The sequence below is a fragment of the Vipera ursinii genome (assembly GCF_947247035.1).
Source record: "Vipera ursinii genome assembly, chromosome: 2".
In the NCBI taxonomy this organism is placed as follows: Eukaryota; Metazoa; Chordata; class Lepidosauria; order Squamata; family Viperidae; genus Vipera; species Vipera ursinii.
In genome coordinates, this window is record NC_139513.1 from 292595490 (window position 1) to 292617769 (window position 22280).

General features: G+C 46.0%; 1 protein-coding gene across 1 annotated transcript in view; it reads left to right on the forward strand.

The window, feature by feature from the left end:
- Positions 1-7698: 7698 nt before the first annotated feature.
- The window catches only part of SKOR2 (SKI family transcriptional corepressor 2), a gene marked incomplete at both ends in the record, with an annotated part of 38748 nt that continues 24166 nt past the window's right edge, over positions 7699-22280 (forward strand). Inside the window, 2 exons of the mRNA XM_083354833.1 lie at positions 7699-10077; positions 20949-21009. Coding sequence (XP_083210959.1) covers positions 7699-10077; positions 20949-21009 — 2440 coding nt within the window. The remainder of the gene's footprint in view (positions 10078-20948; positions 21010-22280) is intronic.

A 22280-nucleotide genomic window follows, 5' to 3' on the forward strand; every position in this document is an offset into this window, starting at 1 on the left:
AGGACTGGGCTCCAGGACAAATCCAGAAGCTCAGAAGACAAAGCTTCTGGTCCCAACATTATCCTAGGACAGGGGTGCACAACCCCCCAGTCCGTAGACCAGCAGTGGGCTGTGACACGCCAGAAACCAGTCCGCGTAAAGAAGCAAAGCCCCATCTGCGTGATGCAGGAAGTACCCAAAACCACGCCCCCTCCGGTCCGTGGAAAAACCTCTCCCCACAGAACTGGTCCCTGGTGATCAGAAAGTTGGGGGCCTCTGTCCTAGGACATGTACAGTATGTTCACCTTCATTCATAATTTAACTAAATATCTAATATCTCTTTTCAAGCATATCAGTTCTGGAAGCTGGATGGCTATAGCAGTTAGAGCTAATGTACAGACCCTTATCTGACCATGGTATTCACCAGACGAATTTGAACTACTCACCGTCTTTAAAGTCAAAGTAGTCCTTGACTTAATGCCGTTTGTTTAGGGAGCGTTCTAAGGTACAACAGCAGTGAAAAAGTCTTATGACCTGCTTTCACACATATGACCACTGCAGCCTCCCCGTGATCACATAGTCAAAATTCGTTTAATAGCTGTTGTGCTTAGCAACAGAAATTTTGGGCTCAACTGTGATCACAAATTGAGGATCATCTGTAGTCAAACTGCAAAGCTGGTAGACATATACAATATTCAGGACCTTGGACAGAGCACGCGAAAAGGAGAACACTTATTTCAGTAGAATGGAATGGAATGGATTAGAATAGAATAGAATAGAATAGAATAGAATAGAATAGAATAGAATAGAATAGAATAGAATAGAATAGAATAGAATAGAATAGAATAGAATAGAATAGAATAGAATAGAATAATAGAAAATATGGAATGGAAAATATGGAATAGAATAGAATAGAATAGAATAGAATAGAATAGAATAGAATAGAATAGAATAGAATAGAATAGAATAGAATAGAATAGAATAGAATAGAATAGAATAGAAAATATGGAATGGAATGGAATGGAAAATATGGAATAGAATAGAATAGAATAGAATAGAATAGAATAGAATAGAATAGAATAGAATAGAATAGAATAGAATAGAATAGAATAGAATAGAAAATATGGAATGGAATGGAATGGAAAATATGGAATAGAATAGAATAGAATAGAATAGAATAGAATAGAATAGAATAGAATAGAATAGAATAGAATAGAATAGAATAGAATAGAATAGAATAATAGAAAATATGGAATAGAATAGAATATAATATAATAGAATAATAGAATAGAATAGAATAGAATAGAATAATAGAATAGAATAGAATAGAAGAATAGAAAATATGGAATGGAATGGAAAATATGGAATAGAATAGAATAGAATAGAATAGAATAGAATAGAATAGAATAGAATAGAATAGAATAGAATAGAATATATGGAATGGAATGGAATGGAATAGAATAGAATAGAATAGAATAGAATAGAATAGAATAGAATAGAATAGAATAGAATAGAATAGAATAGAATAGAATAGAATGGAATGGAATGGAATGGAATGGAATGGAATGGAATGGAATGGAATGGAATGGAATGGAATGGAATAGAATAGAATAGAATAGAATAGAATAGAATAGAATAGAATAGAATAAGAAATAAGAAATAAGAATGGAATGGAATGGAATGGAATAGATAGTGGAATATAGAATAGAATAGAATGGAATGGAATGGAATGGAATGGAATGGAATGGAATGGAATGGAATGGAATAGAATAGAAAAATGGAATGGAATGGAATGGAATGGAATAGAATAGAATAGAAGAGAAGAGAAGAGAAGAGAAGAGAAGAGAAGAGAAGAGAAGAGAAGAGAAGAGAAGAGAATAGATGGAATGGAATAGAATAGAATAGAATAGAATAGAATAGAATAGAATAGAATAGAATAGAATAGAATAGAATAGAATAGAATAGAATAGAATAGAACAGAACAGAACAGAACAGAACAGAATAGAATAGAATAGAATAGAATAGAATAGAATAGAATAGATCTGTATTGATCTGAGTCCAGGACAGCAATGATTGTGGGAGATTTGCTTTATGGCAGCATTCAAAGCAAAGGGGAAATTTCCCCAGTTGGAAACAGACTCCTAGGCTAACTTTAATTCCACAGTCTTTAGTGAACAAAAAGATATTGATTAGAAAGCTTCAGAGAATGGGGGAACCAGGATCCTTCACATTTGACAGGACTTAATTAAGTAGAAGACACTTTCCCAGGTCCCAATCAAGAATGACTAGCTTGGATTTCAATCCGCCTTCCCATCAAACTGACATTCTCTGGACTCGGGGCTGTACTGAATGATAATTACTGAGCTGCTAAGAAAGTCCTTCGTGGAGAAACGAGAGAGTGGGGAACTAACCCCCGATTTTGGGGTGACGTGAGGTGACGGTTTGGTTAAATCCTGTGGCTGATTTGCCAAAAAAAAAAGGGAATATTTTTATGCACGTCTGTCTCCCGGCTTGTTTGCTTGCTTCGTAGTATGCATCAAGGTCAGCCACGGCAGGTCTCTTCGCTTGTGGCTTTTCTGCCAGACGAGCTCGCTCAAAACTGTTTTAACATTGTAGAAGAGCTTTTTTCTCTGATTCTCAGGGCACTTAAACACATTTCTCGTGCTGGGAGAAGAGGCAGCTAGTGCAGTTGTTGGTCCTTTGTTGGGTTTTTCCCAGTTTTTCAGAATTGGCAGCCTCTCTCATAAGTAAAATACACTGCTCAAAAAAATAAAGGGAACACAAGGTAAGACATCCTACTATTAAATACAGTACATTGTGTTGTTTAAGTGTTCACGCGGTGGCTCAGTGGGTTAGGACGCTGAGCTTGTCGATCGGAAGGTCGGCAGTTTGGCGGGTCGAATCCCGAGTGCTGCGTAGCAGAGTGAGCACCTGTTACTCGTCCCAGCTTCTGCTAACCTAGCAGTTCGAAAGCACGTAAAAATGCAAGTAGAAAAATAGGGACCACTCCGGTGGGAAGGTAACAGCGTTCCGTGTGCCTTTGGCGTCTAGTCATGCCAGCCACATGACCACGGAGACGTCCTCGGACAAGCGCTGGCTCTTCGGCTTTGAAACGGAGAGGAGCACCGGCCCCTAGAGTCGGGAAACGACTAGCACGCATGTGCGGGGGAAACTTTACCTTTACTTTACCTTTATTTTTTTGAGCAGTATAGAATAGAGCCGGAAGGGACCTTGGAGGTCTTCTAGTCCAGCCCCCTGCTCGAACAGGAGAACCTATACCATCTCAGACAAGTAACTGTCCAGTCTCTTATTAAAAACCTCCAGTGATGGAGCGCCCACAATTTCTGGTGGCAAGCTGTTCCACTGGTTGATTGTCCTCCCTGTCAGGAAGTTTCTCCTTAATTCCAGGTTGCTTCTCTCTTTGGTCACTTTCCAACCATGGTTGGAATCAATCTATTCTGACTGATTGATGAGTATGTGTGTTGGTAGACACTCTTATTTATTTATTTATTTATTTATTGTTTGTTTGTTTGTTTGTTTAAATTATATGCCCCCCCCCCATCTCTTTATCCAGAGCGAGCCTGCATGGCTCTGCAGGGTATCCCGATAATCAGGCCCAGAGACCATTTATCATATAAATTACATGCATATTTACTATTGCAAATGACATATTTATCTAATTAGTTCAAACTGATTGCCGTTTTCTTCCAAAGGCTTCCTTGTTCACTTGATGCCTGGCGTTTGAACAGGGCTACACACAGGGCAATGGATGCTAATGGGATCCGTCTCCTTTAGGATCACCCAACGGCCCCTGGATCCTGGCTTGGGATTCACCCAGCTGAAAAAAAAGGGGAAAAAATGATTTATTTTTTTTTAAGTGTAGGGGTGATGCTGAAATCTCAGAGCAGCCTCTCCCTGAGTGCTACTGGGGAGTGGGGGGAGGGTGTCAAAGCACCAGCCGGGGCCCTCACTAAAAAGCCCCCAGGGACCTCAAACAGAGGTCACAGGCTTCGTGGCGTCCCCATGCCAATTACCCGATTCAGACAATACGAACCTGCCTCTGAGACAAGATGCAGGCATCCGGGTTTCTCTCAAGCCATTGTGGATGCCCACGGCACCACGTTAGGGGAGGCTACTACGGGTATGCCTCAGCTTTACGGCCACAACCGTGCCCCAATTTTCTGCGGCTAAGCAAGGCAGTGCTTCAGTGTGTTGGGCTGCATTTTACGACCTTTCCCACCACGGCCATTAAGCGAGTCACTGCAGAGGTTAGGCTAGCAACACAGTCGTGAAGCGAATCTGGCTTCCCCGATGACCTTTGCTGGTCGGAAGGTCACCAAAGAGGATCAAATGACCCCAGGGGCACTGTGTAACCATCATAAATCGGAGTCAGTTGCCATGCACCTGAATTTTGATCGCGTGACCGTGGAGGATGTTGCGGTGGCCATACGTGGGCAAACGGGTCATAAGTCACTTCTTTCTTCAGTGCCACTCTGATCGGTCACTAAATGAATGGTCGTAAGTCGTAAGACCACGTGTAGGCACACTTACTTAAGAGTAATCCGGTGGTGGGATTCAAATACCTAAACAACCGGTTCTCTTATTGGATGCAGGTCTGGGCCTCCGAGGCCTAGAACGGACTTCCAGAAGTGGCATCCATGCACTTCCGGCGGGCCGTTCTAGCCCTGGGCAACCTTCTCCAGGCCTCTGAGTCCTAGAATGGACTTCTGGAAGTGGCATCCATGCCTCGGTGGCGCAGTGGGCTAATGCCTCCTTAAGTAACACCAGCTGCCTGCAATTAGTGCAGGTTCGTGTCCCACCAGGCTCAAGGTTGACTCAGCCTTCCATCCTTCCGAGGTAGGTAAAATGAGGACCCAGATTGTTGGGGGCAATTAAGCTGACTTTGTAATAATGCCGCTTGTGTGTGTGTGTGAAAGCCCTAATAAGCAGGCATATACATAGAATGAAGGCTATTGCTAAGCTTGTAAGCCGCCCTGAGTCTTCGGAGAAGGGCGGGATATAAATGGAATTTTTTAAAAAAAAAAAAAACTTCCAGCGGACCGTTCCAGGCCTGGGCGGCCTCCTCCAAGCCTCCAAGTCCTAGAACAGACTTCCGGAAGTGGCATCCATGCACTTCCAGCGGGCCGTTCTAGGCCTGGGCGGCCTCCTCCAAGCCTCCAAGTCCTAGAACAGACTTCCGGAAGTAGCATCCATGCACTTCCAGCGGGCCGTTCTAGGCCTGGGCGGCCTTCTCTGAGCCTCCGAGTCCTAGAACGGACTTCTGGAAGTGGCATCCATGCACTTCCGGAAGTGGCATCCATGCACTTCCGGCGGGCTGTTCTAGGCCTGGGTGGCCTTCTCCCAACCTTCAGGGCCTATAACAGACTTCTGGAAGTGGCATTCATGCACTTCCAGTGGGCCATTCTAGGCCTGGGAGGCCTCCTCCGAGCCTCCCAGGCCTAGACTGGACTTCTGGAAGCAGTGTGCATTCAGACGGTTCTCCAAACTCAGCAAAATTTAGCTACCAGTTCTTCCGAACGGGTGCAAACCAGCTGAATCCCACCACTTGAGTAATCCTACTAAACTCTGCAAGTCTGGTTTTGATTCCCAGTATCCTTCAACTTCCAATCGTTCAGTTAGCAACTATCCAAAGTGATTCTGGCCCTGAAACGTTACAACTGGTCCTCATATATAACAACCCATCACAGCCACCCTGCAGTCGCGTGATCAAAATCCAGACCCTTGGCAACCAGCATGTATTTATGATTGTTGCAGTGTCCTGGCTCTCATAATCGCCACTGGTGACTTTCCCAGCCAGCTTCAGACAAGCAAAGCCAATGGGGGAAAGCTGGGATTCACCAAACGAACGTGTGACGCATTTAACTGCAATGATTCGCTTTGGGCAAAAAGAGATTGCAACTTCACCAAACAGCCATTTTGCTCCCAGTTGTGGCCGTAAATTGAGGACAACCTTTTGGAAGCAGTAACATGAATTAAGTGTGTGCCTGTACCGATATACAACATAATACAAGGAGTAAATCCATTGGGGAATAGAATAGAATAGAATAGAATAGAATAGAATAGAATAGAATAGAATAGAATAGAATAGAATAGAATAGAATAGAATAGGAATAGAATAGAATAGAATAGAATATGGAAGGGACTGTAGAGGTCTTCTAGTCCAACCCCCTGCTCAGGCAGGAAACCCTATACCCTTTCAGACAAATGGCTCTCCAGTCTCTTCTTAAAAACTTCCAGTGTTGGAGCATTCACCGCTTCTGGAGGCAGGTAGTTCCACTGGTTAATTGTTCTATTCTATTCTATTCTATTTATTCTATCTCTACTCTACTCTACTCTACTCTACTCTACTCTACTCTACTCTACTCTACTCTATATTTCTATTCTATTCTATTCTATTCTTACTCCATATTCTATTCTATTCTATTCTATTCTATTTTCTATTCTATTCTATTCTATTCTATTCTATTCTATTCTATTCTTACTCCATATTCTATTCTATTCTATTCTATTCTATTCTATTCTATTCTATTCTATTCTATTCTATTCTATTCTATTCTATTTTCTATTCTATTCTATTCTATTCTATTCTATTCTATTCTATTCTATTCTATTCTATTTTCTATTCTATTCTATCCTATTCTATTCTATTCTATTCTATTTTCTTTTCTATTCTATTCTATTCTATTCTATTCTATTCTATTCTATTCTATTCTATTCTATTCTATTCCATTCCATATTTTCTATTCTATTCTATTCTATTCTATTCTATTCTATTCTATTCTATTCTATTCTATTCTATTCTATTCTATTCTATTCTATTCTATTTTCTATTCTATTCTATTCTATTCTATTCTATTCTATTCTATTCTTACTCCATATTCTATTCTATTCTATTCGATTCGATTCTATTCTATTTTCTATTCTATTCTATTCTATTCTATTCTATTCTATTCTATTCTATTATTTTCTATTCTATTCTATTCTATTCTATTCTATTTTCTATTCTATTCTATTCTATTCTATTCTATTCTATTCTATTCTATTCTATTCCATTCCATATTTTCTATTCTATTCTATTCTATTCTATTCTATTCTATTCTATTCTATTCTATTTTCTATTCTATTCTATTCTATTTTCTATTCTATTCTATTCTATTCTATTCTATTCTATTCTATTTTCTATTCTATTCTATTCTATTCTATTCTATTCTATTCCATTCCATATTTTCTATTCTATTCTATTCTATTCTATTCTATTCTATTCTATTCTATTCTATTCTATTCTATTCTATTCTATTCTATTCTATTCTATTCTATTCTATTCTATTCTATTCCATTCCATATTTTCTATTCTATTCTATTCTATTCTATTCTATTCTATTCTATTCTATTCTATTCTATTCTATTCTATTCTATTCTATTCTATTCTATTCTATTCCATTCCATTCCATTCCATTCCATTCCATTCCATTCTATTATCTGATTCCATTCCACTCCTGGACTGGAAGACCTCCAAGATCCCTTCCCGTTCTTTCCTATTCTATCGAAGGTGCAAATAATCGGGCTGTCGCTCAGCAAAGGCAGGTTTAGGGAGTCGCTGACAAACGAACTCAGCCTTTCAAGGGTGCTAGTCCTCACGCGGCCCTTTCTTCTTCTCTCCCCAGCGCTCAGCCCGGAACCCGCCGAGGGGCCTCGACCATGGCCAGCAGTCCTTTGCCGGCCCCCCCAGACCTCCTCCTGGCCGCCCCATCCGGCGCTTTCCCGCCCGAAGCGCTGAGCCAGCCGCCGGCCGCCTCCCGCGCCTCCTCGGCCCCCCAGGCGACCCCCGGCGCCATGAAGCCCAACCAGGTGGGCCAGGTCATCCTCTACGGCGTCCCCATCGTCTCGCTGGTGATCGACGGGCAGGAGCGCCTGTGCCTGGCCCAGATCTCCAACACGCTGCTCAAGAACTTCAGCTACAACGAGATCCACAACCGTCGGGTGGCGCTGGGCATCACCTGCGTGCAGTGCACGCCCGTCCAGCTGGAGATCCTGCGCCGGGCCGGGGCCATGCCCATCTCGTCGCGCCGCTGCGGCATGATCACCAAGCGGGAGGCCGAGCGGCTTTGCAAGTCCTTCCTGGGCGAGAACCGGCCGCCCAAACTTCCCGATAACTTCGCCTTCGACGTGTCGCACGAGTGCGCCTGGGGTTGCCGGGGCAGCTTCATCCCGGCCCGTTACAACAGCTCGCGGGCCAAGTGCATCAAGTGCAGCTACTGCAGCCTCTACTTCTCGCCCAACAAGTTCATCTTCCACTCCCACCGCACCCCCGAGGCCAAGTACCTGCAGCCCGACGCCGCCAACTTCAACTCCTGGCGCCGCCACCTCAAGCTGAGCGAGCGCGCCCCGCCCGACGAGCTGGTCTTCGCCTGGGAGGACGTCAAGGCCATGTTCAACGGCGGCAGCCGCAAGCGGGCCCTGCCTTGCTCCGCCGGGACCTCCGGCCACCACCCGACGGGACCCCCGCCGCCGCCCCCGCCGCTGCCCTGCCACGCGCTGGGCTCGGTCAAGGCCGCCGCCGCCGCCGCGGTGGGGCTGGCGGGGGGCGCGGGCGGCGGCGGGGGGCTGCTCGGCCCGCACCTGCTGGCCGGGGGACCCCCGCCGCCCCCGCCGCCGCCCCCGCCGGAGCTGAGCCAGAAGCGGCCGCGCTACGACGACGAGAGCGAGCTGCACGAAGCGGTGGCGGCGGCGGCAGCCGCGGCGGCGGCGGCGATGGCGCAGGGCAAAGGCCCGCGGAGCTACCCCGTCATGCCGGTGCCCAGCAAGGGTGGCTCCTTCGGGGGCGTCCTGCCCAAGTTCCCCGGCTGCGGGGGTCTCTTCCCGCACCCCTACGGCTTCCCGGCCGCCGCCGCCGCCTTCGGCCTCTGCCACAAGAAGGAGGAGGCCGACGGGCTGAGCGTCGGGGCTCAAGGCGGGCCGGGGGTTTCCAAAGCGGCCACGGGGGTCCCGCCGGCCGGAGCGGGTCTCTCCGGTCTCTTCTGGCCCGGGAGTCGCAAAGACGCGGCGGCGGCGGCCGCTGCGGCCGCCGCCGCTTTCTACCCGCCTTTCTGCATGTTCTGGCCGCCTCGGGCGCCGGGGGGGCTGCCCGGCCTGCCCACCTACCTGCAGCCCCCGCCGCCGCAACCGCCGCCGCCGCAACCGCCGGGCTGTTCGGCGCTGGGCGGGGAGAGCTCCCGCCTGCTCCGCCAGGCTTTCCTGGAGCTGGGCGCCGAGCCCGGGGCCGAGGGGGGAGCCGCCGGCGGGCTGGGGTCTCCTCCCGCTGCGGGAGGGGGCAGCAGCCGGGAGCCGCGCGCTTTCGAGGGCGGCGGCGGCGGCGGCGAGGGCGAGGTCGGCGGCTCCCCGCGCTCCGAGGGCGCCCTGCCCGCCGCCCACCTGCTGGAGGGCCAAGGGCGGCCCAAGGGGGGCTCTGCCTACCACCACTCCAGCGCCTTCCGCCCGGTGGGCGGGAAGGAGGACTCGGAGAGCCTGGCCAAGCTCCACCAGCACCACCAGCCGACGGGCCGGCCCGCCTCGCCGCCGCCGCTTCTGCTCCTGCCGGCCGACCGGGAGCCCACCCACCCGCCGGCCGGCCCCCGGCTCCTCTCCCCCGGCGGGACCAGCGGCAGTTTGCCCAGCGAGGACAGCAGCGAGGAGGAGGAAGAGGAGGAGGAGGAGGAGGAAGAAGAGGCGGAGGTGGACGTGGAAAGTCACCGGCAGCCGGGCGAGGAAGAGGAGGAGCGGAGGGGGCAGGAGGAGGAGGAGGAGGAGGAGGAAGAAGGAGGAGGAGGAGGAGGTGGGGAGGCCGGGCCGCTGGACCCCGTCGGGGGGACTGGCCCCTTCCAACCAGGCCGGGGACTGACGGACAAAGGGGGCTGCCGGGAGAGATCGAACGCTTCCAGCGCTGCCTCGACTGGGCCTTTTCCCGGCCCGGCCGCCCCGGAGCCCGAGCAGCTGCCGCCCCCGCCGCCGCCCCCGCCTGCGCCCCCCAGCCTCCCCAAAGCGCCGGGCAGCCCCACCCTCCACCCGGCCCGGGAGATCGCGACGACGCCCTACAAAGACGTAAATAGCCCTCCTCCCCCCCCCCACTCCCCCAACCCCCACCCTGAAACCTGCAGGGGTTGCTATGGGGGACGGGGTGGGGGGTGGGGGGAGGATTGCTGGGATCTGGGATTTCCCTGCTCAGCTTTTCTGCATTTGTGTGTGTGTGTGTGTGTGTGTGTGTAAAAGAAAATAATGGGAGGAAAAAAAGGGAAGAGAAAAAGTGTAGAGCGAGGGGGAGGGAAAGGAAGAAAGAATTGAAAGAATTGAGAAGAGCAACAAAGATGATCAGGGGACTGGAGGCTAAAACATATAAGGAACGGTTGCTGGAATTGGGTTTGTCCAGTTTAATGAAGAGAAGGACGAGGGGGGACATGATAGCAGTCTTCAAGTATCTCAGGGGCTGCCCCAAAGAAGAGGTAGTCAAGCTATTCTCCAAAGCGCCCAAAGGCAGGACAAGAAGCAACAGATGGAAACCTATCAAGGAGAGAAGCAACCTGGAACTAAGGAGAAACTTCCTGACAGTGAGAACAATTAACCAGTGGAACTGCTTGCCACCAGAAGTTGTGGGTTCTCCATCACTGGAAGTTTTTAAGAAGAGACTGGACAGCCACCTGTCTGAAATGGTATAGGGTTTCCTGCCTGAGCAGGGGCTTGGACTAGATGACCTCCAAGGTCCCTTCCAACTCTGTTATTCTATTCTATTCAGGCAGTATTCACTACATGGTAGAACTCAGACACGAGGGGTCCTTGAATGAGGGACTAAGAGGTGCTAAGGTGCTGCCACAAAGGGGTTAAGGGGTCAAGCTCTTCTCCAACGGGCCCTGAAAGCAGGACAAGAAGCAACGGACGGAGACTCATCAAGGAGAGAAGCAATCTAGAACTAAGGAGAAACTTCCTGACAGGGAGAACAATTAACCAGTGGAATAAATTTTGCCTCCACAATTTCTATTTTATTTTTTTAAATCCCGTTTATATCCCGCCCTTCTCCGAAGACTCAGGGCGGCTTACAGTCTAAGAAGCACAAATCGATGTGCTTAGCAACAGCCTTCATTCTATGTAGATGCCTGCTTGTTAGGGCTTTTGGGCTCCCCCCCCCAAAGCGGCATTATTACAAAGTCATTGGAGGTTTTTAAGAAGACACTGGACAACCATTTGACCGAAATGGTATAAGGTTTCTTGCTTATTTTTTATTTTATTTTATTTTATTTTATTACATTTATATACCGCCCTTTCCCGAAGGACTCTGGGCGGTTTATTTATTCATTTTATTACATTTATATAAAATATATTTATATTTTATTACATTTATATGCTTGAGCAGGGGGTTGGACTAGATGACCTCCAAGGTCCCTTCCAACTCTGTTATTGTTATTGTTACTTTCCACTCCTTTGGGTGCAGTAGCATCGAACCCGAACTTTTTACTTTTACACAATAATATAAACTAGCCATTTCTACAACGACAAGCCTATCTAATCTGCAGAAGCCAAAATCAGACGTCCCATATTTTTTTTCCCCACCTCAAGCACAAAACCCAGGAGCGCTTTCCAAGTAGAAAGAAAAGTACAAACTCCCCTTGAACTGGCTAGTCTCTCGTGGGGAGTAGGGAGGGGGGAAATAAACAATTGAGAGTGACTTTAGAAAATCCTCACACACTGCCCTCCCCAATCCGAGACGGAGTCCCTGCTTACAGCCTCGGCCTGCTACTTTGCTTCCAAACACGGATGAATTTACACAACCTGCTAAACTTCAGCCCAGTCAGTTTGCTGTTGTGGAAGCCAATTGTGTAAACCACACCTTCAAGGGGAAGCAGTCTACTGGAGGTTTTTAAGAAGAGACTGGACAGACACTTGTCTGAGGTGGTATAGGTTCTCCTGATTGAGCAGGGGGCTGGACTAGAAGACCTCCAGGGTCCCTTCCAGATCTATTCTATTCTGTCCTGTCCTGTCCTTATCCTATCCTACCCTATCCTATTTTATTCCATTCCATTCCGTTACATTTTGCTAAGTGAATCCAGGCTTCCCCCATTGATTTAATAATAATAAAGTTGGAAGGGACTTTGGAGGTCATCTAGTCCAACCCCCTGCTCAGGCAGAAAACCCTATACCATTTCAGACAAAGCGCTGTCCAGTCTCTTCTTAAAAACTCCCAGTGTTGGAGCATTCACAGCTTCTGGAGGCAGGTGGTTCCACTGGTTAATTGTTCTCAAGGTCATGAAGTTTCTCCTTAGTTCCAGGTTGCTTCTCTCCTTGGTTAGTTTCCCCTCCGTTGCTTCTTGTCCTGCCTTCAGGCGCTTTGGAGAACAGCTTGACTCCCTCTTCTTTGGGGCAGCCCCTGAGATATTGGAAGACTGCTGTCATGTCACCCCTCGTCCTTCTCTTCCTTAGACCAGACATACTGAATTCCAGCAACCATTCCTTGTATGTTTTAGCCTCCAATTCCCCTGATCATCTTCGTTGCTCTTCTCTGTACTCTTTCTAGAGTCTCGACATCTTTTTTACATCGTGGTGACCAAAACTGGATTCAGTATTCCAAGTGTGGCCTTACCAAGGCCTTGTAAAGTGGTATTAACACTTCAGGTGATCTTGATTCTATCCCTCTGTTGAGGCAGCCTAGCACTGTGTTGGCTTTTTTGGCAGCTGCGCCACACGGCTGGCTCCTCTTTAAGGGAGCGTCCACTAAGATTGTGCTTGTCAGAAGGTCGCCGATGGCGATCACGTGACCCCAGGATGTGGCAACCGTCACAAGCACATGTCAGTGGCCAAGCCTCCCAATTCTGATCACCTGACCACAGGGAATGCTGCGGCGGCCACAAAAACAGCCTTACTTTCTTTTTTTTCAGTCCCAACTTCGAACAAATTGTTGCAAGTCCTTTTTCCTTGCCGAGTTCCGTCGCCGGCAAAATGTTCCTTTTCCAAATCGTGTCCTATTTTCCCCAGTCAGTGAAAAGCTGCTCCCCCTTTCCCCCCCCTCCCCCATGTCAGACCTGGAAGACTAAATTTGGGAGAGAAATCCAAGCCAAGGGTATGTGATCCACAAGGCCACTGACGCGGGATACCGGTTGAGGGTATTTGCTTTAACTTCCCTGACCTTCCAAACTGAAACAGCCCGTAGCTGTTTTAGCATTAGCCCCGCAGCCCACCCCAGCCCACCCCCAGCCCAAAATACATTTAGGTGGTAAAGCTGGTTAGGATTGAAGCCTGACTCCTGGGGTAGATTGGCGTTGTTTTCTTGAAAGCCACAGAAAGAAGAATATTTGTACCTCCGGGTTGACATGTGGGGTCCGTGGTGCAGAGTTTGGTTACATCTTGGAAGATGTTTCGTTACCTGACTAGGCAGCGTCATCGGCGCTACTGGATGTGGGTTTGATCCTTGTTTCTGTGCAGTAGCTTGCTCTCGCAGCAGTTCTCTCTGCCAGGGTCGAGCAAACCCCACATTCGCTAGCCCTGATGACCTAACTGGGTAATGAAATGTTGGCAAGAAAACAAGCAAGCCAGAGAGCGCCAAGGACCCCATAAGGAACACAGAGGTGGTTTGACTATCGTTTTTTCGTCCCGGATTTAACTGCCCAGTCACTCCAGAGAGGTCTTGATAGTTTATCCTAATCTGCCTCAATCCTGTTTGGCTCTCCAAAAACACAGCTAAAATCAGCAACGCTGCGCCACCTCTTGAGACCGGTCACAAGCCAGGTGCGGGTGTCGGCAGATTATAGTCCAAAGATTCAAGGGGTTGCAAATAAACATATTTAGAAGTGTGCGGTTTTACTCTCCCTGGACTAGCGTAGAGAGTTAAGATGATCCCTGGAGGGAACGGAGGGAAATTAAAGTAGCTTTTCTGCTGATAGTCTAAAGTCCAGAAGTAGGAATGCCATCTGCTGAAAAATTGCATCAAACCAGAGCGACACTCTAAGCCAGCACAATCTAAAAACGGCCGTTCTAGTTTTCCTGCAAATATATTCTTTTCTCTTAGTTGGCAATTGATTTTTAGTCCTAGGGTGTACTGTTTTAGGCTTGCAGGGTTAATAATCGTAAAGGTTATAATTTCACAACGTGGAAGACAAATCAAAACGGTTATGCTCTTCAGTTATGTTAGGGATGAAGTCCCAGACCTCCTCAAATATGTGTGTCTGCCATCACAATTCATCTGCAGGGCAGACCTCCTTGAGAAGGCCTTACAACAGGGGTCTTCAAACTTGTCCCTTTTACAACTGGTGGACTTCAACTCCCACGCGCGCCTGGCAGAGCAATTCTGTCATAAAAGGGACAGGTTTGAAGACTCCTGGCCTACAAGCTTCCTTGTTGTGAACTAACAACCACAAGAATTTGATCGCATTAGAACAGGGGTCACCAAACCTGGCAACTTTAAGGCTTGCAGACTTCAATTCCCAAGATTCCTGGCTGAGGAATTCTGGGAATTGGTCCTCAAGTCTTAAAGTTGCCAAGTTTGGGGATCCCTGCATTACAGTCATAAAGATCCACCAAAAATTAATTAAATTAGGTTAGGTTAGATTAGATTAGATTAGATTAGATTAGATTAGATTAGATTAGATTAGATTACCTTTATTGTCATTTTTTCCTGTGGGCACAATGGCACACATTAAAAATGAAATTTAGTCGCTTGCTCTCAAAGTGTACACATACAACAACACACATTTAAAACATACTATATACAACATATGCATAGACCTACACCCTTAGATATAAGTAACATACAAATATTAATCACTGTCCATCTTGAATACATAACAAAGGGTCAGCAAAGGGCATTGGGGTGCTAGAACAGACACAAGGAGGGCAGGAAAGAGAGGTAACACACTGCAACAGCTGCCCTACAAAGACAACAATTTTGATTTGGAAAGAGCCATTGCTTAGAAGCCACGCAAACCTTTACAATCCACGTGCATTGTCGAGAAACACATTTTTTTTCCTCCCTCTTAATATGAGGGAGAAAAATATTGATCTTAATAAATATTAAGATTTCAAGTCTCCCAAGGATGCTAAATGGAAGATTTAAGTCAGGGGGGAAAGGAGCCACCCTTGAGAAATTGGTCTTTGGGACTCTCTGCCCCATGATGCAACACTCTGTACTGGAAAAGCAGGAGGGCTGTTAATGTTAATATTAATGACAAGGCCTATAAGTACCAGGTATGAGCAACTTTCTTTTCACTTCTTTTTTCTTCCGTATATTTTATTGATTTTTTTTAAAAAAAATAAATCACTTAATAGTTGGTAAACAGCGTGTTTGCTGGCTTTACCTTGAGAGAATACAGTTCTTATTATTTTGATAAATAACAGTTACGTATACGATTCCCCCCCCCCCGATATTCCTAGAAATAACGGCCACGTCAATGTAATATTTCTTTTCTCTCTAATCGTTCTGGTTGCCTCATCTTATTATCCTGTTATAGTCCTTATTTAGATTTGTTCCTGCCGCTTTTCACTTCTGAAAAGTGGATGTTAATGTTAATATTAATGACAAGGATTGGCCCAGGTCTTCTCTGTTAACCGAGGGACGTTCACCTTGCATTTGGAAAGCAAGTACCAGGCTGCCCAATTTATGACTTTTGTACTACAACAGAAGTCGAAGAGCTTTTTTTTCGCGGGGGGGGGCGCGCCTTGCTAGGGAATGTCTTTCCCCCCCCCCACCAAGCCATCCCTGAAGGAGAGATTTGGGCTGCAAAACTGGATCTTCCGTTCACCGAATTCAGAGGGATGTCTTTCAAGAAGCCATTTATCCAGAATGGCATAGGGTCTCTTTCTTGAGTTAAGGGGGCTGGACTAGAAGATCTCCAAAGTCCCTTCAAACTCTTATTATTCTGTGTTTTTAAAAAAAAAGGACCCATTTTGGCTCTTCGCTGTTGTGAGGTGGGCAAGTTTTGAATGAAGCCCTTTCGAGATGTTTTTCTGCAGTCGATCTTTGACGACGAAAAATGCCCCCGGTTTTCCATCAGGGGTACCACACGGAGGGTACCACTAGTGTCTTCCTCAGGTTTTGGACTACAGTTCCCATAATGCTCAAAAAATAATAATGAAGAGTGCCCAAGGGAAGAACTATCAAAGCCCTAGGCTAAAACGCAGAGAGGACACCTGGGTTCTCTGTCTTTTAGTTATGGATCTGATTGTTCACATAACACAGTGTTTCTCCACTTTGGTCACTGAGGAATTCTGGGAACTGAAGTCCACACATCTTAAAGTAGCCAAGATCAAGAAACATTGACTTGACACTGGCTTACTTCCCAAGAGATAAACCCTACTTATCTTCCCAACAAGCTCTAGCTAAAGGACACAAGCCCACCCCCCACCCCGCCTTTTGAACTGGTGCACTGGCCATTTGGATAAGATGTAGTGGGCACATTCACAAAATGGCTGCTGTGAGAGACTTGCCTCTTCGCAACATGCCTGTCGTGCTACGCCTGGACACTTGCAAGACACCCAGAGTCATGTCTGCAAAATAAATGGGATGTTAGAGGGAGGTTGCATTGTTTTTATTCAAGTCAGCCTAGGGTTGAAGTGTCCAAGCTTGTCAACTTTAACATCTGTAGACTTCAACTCCCAGAATTCCCCAGCCAGACATGCTGGGTGAGAATTCTGGGAGTTGAAGTCCACAGGTTTTAAAGTTGCCAAATTTGGACACCCCTGGCTTAGGGGAACAAATGATGTGGAACCGGAATATGATGGGCACCAATGGAGGTTCTGGATGGGGCAGGTTATGTTCTGCAAGTACATTTAGTAGAATAGAATAGAATAGAATAGAATAGAATAGAATAGAATAGAATAGAATAGAATAGAATAGAATAGAATAGAATGGAATGGAATGGAATGGAATGGAATGGAATGGAATGGAATAGAATAGAATAGAATAGAATAGAATAGAATAGAATAGAATAGAGCTGGAAGGGACCTTGGAGGTCTTCTAGTCCAGCCCCCTTCTGAAGCAGAAGACCCTCTACCATCTCAGACAAGTGACTGTCTAGACTCTAGTCTCTTCTTAAAAACTTCCAGGGACGGAGCACCCACGATTTCTGGTGGCAATCTGTTCCACTGGTTAATTGTCCTCATTATCAGGAAGTTTTTCCTTAATTCCAGGTTGCTTCTCTCTTTGGTCAGTTTCCAACCATTGTTTCTCCTCCTTCCCTATGGTGCTTTGGAGAATAGTTTGACCCCCTCCTCTTCTTTGTGACAGTCCCTCAAATACTGTTGAAGTTAGTGCCTGGTGAATTGATTTTGGTAGGTCTCTGCCAGTTAAGTCTGGAGACAAATGTCTACCTCTAGATTACCCAAAATGACTTTATAATCGACAGAAGGTGTCGGCTTGGCTGATTTTAATAAAAAGCTAAGCAGCCTGAGATATGGATTGGACTTAGATGGGAAAACCCTAGGGCAGGGGTAGGCAACCTCGGCTCTTTTATGACTCATGGACTTCAACTCCCAGAATTCCTGAGCCAGCCGGCTCAGGAATTCTGGGAGTTGAAGTCCATGCGTCATAAAAGAGCCGAGGTTGCCTACCCCTGCCCTAGGGCATCTCAAGGATGGAGAATTTGAAAAGGTATAGTTCGTCCCAGCTTGGTGACTATTTGGTGATGAAAAAGTAACTTCACAAGCAATCCTTCCCTTTACGGCTTTCACAGGTCTGTAAAGCCAAGGAAAGCCGAACGAAGATCCGAAGCGCGGTGGCAGTTTCGCTTAGTGAATGCTTTGCTTAATAACCGAGTTGCCTTTCATGATTATAGCCATTAAACAAGGACCGCCTGTGTTTTGGAAGAAAGAAAGGCAGGCTATTTCCAAACGGTTGCTAGAAAAATTACCTGTATGTGCCCTGTTACCATGAAAAGCAGATGTTTTGATGTATAAACTCTACTGCAATTCATTTGCCCTCAGATCCAGGAGAATTTGCAGCTTTCTCCAAATGGAGATCATACGCTTCCATCAACTCTGGCAACAGCAGAAGATGGATTTGAGTAATATCTGAGGAACCTCAGTTTTCTGCCAATGTGGTCAGTTTTCCAAAACGCAATGGCCTTCACCTCTTTTGAGCGACCGTTCTCAGCAATCTCTGCATTCAGTGGAGCTAATAGTTATGCAGGCTTATCAGAGCTGGTCTGCAGACATCCACACAACCGCTCAGTGCCAGCAAAGGCAAACAACGGCCATCTCTTTGCTGACCTCTGGTGCTGATCTGGAGGTTGGCAGCCCACATTTGATCACCTTAAGGATCACCAGGTAGACCAGGTAGAAACATGACCAGGTGAATAGAATAGAATAGAATAGAATAGAATAGAATAGAATAGAATAGAATAGAATAGAATAGAATAGAATAGAATAGAATATGGAATGAGAATAGAATAGAATAGAATAGAATAGAATAGAATAGAATAGAATAGAATAGAATAGAATAGAATAGAATATGGAATGAGAATAGAATAGAATAGAATAGAATAGAATATGGAATGAGAATAGAATAGAATAGAATAGAATAGAATAGAATAGAATAGAATAGAATAGAATAGAATAGAATAGAATAGAATAGAATATGGAATGAGAATATAATATAATAGAATAGAATAGAATAGAATAGAATAGAATAGAATAGAATAGAATAGAATAGAATAGAATAGAATAGAATAGAATAGAATATGGAATGAGAATAGAATAGAATAGAATAGAATAGAATAGAATAGAATAGAATAGAATAGAATAGAATAGAATATGGAATGAGAATAGAATAGAATAGAATAGAATAGAATAGAATATGGAATGAGAATAGAATAGAATAGAATAGAATAGAATAGAATAGAATATGGAATGAGAATAGAATAGAATAGAATAGAATAGAATAGAATAGAATAGAATAGAATAGAATAGAATAGAATAGAATAGAATATGGAATGAGAATAGAATAGAATAGAATAGAATAGAATAGAATAGAATAGGGTAGAGTACAGTACATTAGAACAGAACAGAACAGAATAGAATAGAATAGAATAGAATAGAATAGAATAGAATAGAATAGAATAGAATAGAATAGAATAGAATAGAATAGAATAGAAGTTGGAAGGGACCTTGGAGGTCTTCTAGTCCAGCCCCCCGCTCAAGCAGGAGAACCTATACCATCTCAGACAGGTGATCGTCCAGCCTCTTCTTAAAAACCTCCAGTGATGCAGCGCCCACGATTTCTGGAGGCAACTTCTGTTCCACTGGTTGATTGTCCTCCATGTCAGGAAGTTTCTCTTTAATTCCAGGTTGCTTCTCTCTTTGATTACTTTCCATCCATTGCTTCTTTTCCTGCCCTCTACTACTTTGGAGAATAACTTGACCCCCTCCTCTTTGTGGCAGCCCCTCAGATACTGGAATGCTGCTATCATGTCCCTCGTGTTTCTTTTTTTCTTTAGACTGGCCAGACCCAAATCCCGCAGCCGTTCTTCGTATGTTTTACTCTCCAGGCCTTGGATCATCTTTCTTGCTCTTCTCTGAACTTTTTCCAAAATCTCAACATCTTTTTTTGAAGTAACTCTATTGTGTTGTAAGGCTACACTAGTAGGATCTTGTAAGGCTGAAAGTACATATCTCCAGCCCTTTCCTTTACAGACTGATAAGCTAGACAGAATCTTTTCTGATTCTCTTTCTCTGCCTGTTATTTATTTATTTATTTTTATTTTTATTTTATTGGATTTGTATACCGCCCTATTCCCGTAGGACTCAGGGCGGTTTACAGGGCAGTTAAAACCATGAATACAAAAAATTAAAAACAATTAAAAAAATTAAATTCAAGCCCCAAGAGTAAATCTAAAACCCAGTTAAATTAACAACCCCACAGTCTGGGGCTGTGGGCTGTGCAGTCTTTTATCTGATTATCCTTGTATCTTCCCCTCCTACACCATTTCCCAAAGTCATTCTCACATCCCATTACAACAGGGGTGTCAAACTCAATTTCATTGAGGGCCGCATCAGCATTGCAGTTGCCCTCAGGGGGCCGGGTGGGTGTGGCCTGGGTGGGCGTGGCCTACTGGGTGGGCGTGGCTAGAGTGGGTGTGGCCTACTGGGTGGGCGTGGCCAGCTCTACATCGTTCGCACCAAGGGTGCCTATGGGGGCCTGGGCAGGAGTGGGACAGATCTGAGGGTCTCTGGCAGAAGGAGGGTCTCTGGGCCAGGGCCAAGGCAGTGGGGGCCGTTCCCTCACTCTTTCCAGGATGGCTTCGCAGGCCGCATGAAACCACTTCGCGGGCCGGATCTGGCCCCCGGGCCTTGTGTTCGACATGTCTGCATTACAACGTAAATCCTAGTAGTACATTGAGTGGGGGGGGGGAAATATGTGAAGTGGATCTTTTTCAGTTAAAAAAAAAGGTCCCCGCTGACCTTAGTGAGATTTATATTCAGCTCAAAACCCTTCATACCTATTGATTTGTAAATTAGGTCACAAGATGATGATGATGATGATGATGATGATGATGATGATAATCCACCTTTATGATTTAATAATAATAACAATAATAAAGTTGGAAGGGACCTTGGAGGTCATCTAGTCCAACCCCCTGCTCAGGCAGGAAACTCTATCCCAATTCAGACAAGTGGCTGTCCGGTTTCTTCTTCCAAACTTCCCGTGTTGGAGCATTCACCGCTTCTGGAGGCAGGTGGTTCCACTGGTTAATTGTTCTAACTTGAGTGTATGTTGACCTGTAACTCGAGCTGATGCTAAGAAATGACCCTATCTCCCAATTAAAGCAACCACAATTCTTGAGCTGAGATTTAGGCTGGAATGGGTCTGTTCTTCTCCTTTCCTCTGCCCCGCCCCACACACATACAACTGAATTGCGGGTGGGAGACTGTTTCCTTCCTTCCCCCCCTTCCCCCCTTCTAATTTTTTGCTTGTTGTTCCTTTCTTTCCATGCTGGCAGATTCCGAAAATCAAGGAAGCCCACCCCGTCAGCGTTTCTTCCAAGGAAGAAAATTTCTCAGGCAAGGCAATGCAACACGTTCCTATTGTGTTTCCACCCTGGACCGAAGTTGGGAGGGAGCCAAATGGACTTGCCTCCTTTAAAATAGACCCCAGGCTCCTTTGCTCCTGCTCTGTAGCTCCTGAAAGACCTCAGTGTCAGGATTCTGAGCCTCAAACCACATGTGTTTGTGCGTGTGTATATGTATATGCGTGGGGTGTGTGTGTGTGTGTGGGATGGGGGCGAGGGATAATTACATCAAGACACTTAGGGGGGGAAAAGATATATTTCTCTACTCGCGTCCGTCTTTTGACATGTGTTTCTTACAGCTAGAGAAACGTGATCATCCCTCCATTGATAGCTAGCTTCTCTCTCTCTCTCTCTTTCATAGACAAATAGAGCTGTTCTAATTTATATTTAATGGGAAAATGAGAGAGGAGGAGCGCTGGAGGAAGGGAAATCCAGCCTCGTAATAGTTGCCTTCATAGGATGTCCTAACCACATCACTGAATAATTTTCTGGGTTCAGTGCAATAGCAACCCCATTCTGATCAAGTGACCTTCGTCTGTGGCCCGTGCGAAGTCGGTCACCTCTCACCGTACGTGCTTACGACACTAACCAAGATTAACCCTAGCCAGACTCAGCAGGGTTATCCGCAGGGCAGGGCCAAATAAAGTCAAGTTACAAAATACAGAAAAAGCAGGGGTGGAAGGGAACCTTGGAGGTCTTCTAGTCTGGCCCCCTGATCAAGCAGGAGACCCTATACCAGGGGTAGGCAACTACCGCCTCTTCATGACTTCTGGACTTCAACTCCCAGAATTCCTGAGCCAGCATGGCTGTTTGGAAACCTCTCCCTTTCCCCTCAGCATGGCTGGCTCAGGAATTCTGGGAGTTGAAGTCCACAAGTCATAAAGCGGCCTAGGCCTAGGCCAGGGGTAGGCAACCTTGGCTCTTTTATGACTGGTGGACTTCAACTCCCAGAATTCCTGAGCCAGCCATGCTGAGGGAAAAGGGAGAGGTTTCCAAGCTGAGCCAGGCTGGCTCAGGAATTCTGGGAGTTGAAGTCCACCAGTCATAAAGCAGCCTAGGCCTAGGCCAGGGGTAGGCAACCTTGGCTCTTTTATGACTCATGGACTTCAACTCCCAGAATTCCTGAGCCAGCATAGCTCAGCTTTTTGTGGATGCTCCTCTGGTGAAGGAGCACACATAACTTCTGGAGGCAACATGGTTGTGTCATCACAGGCACCATCTTGACTTTTCTGACCCCGCCCTGGTGGACAATCCTGTTATATC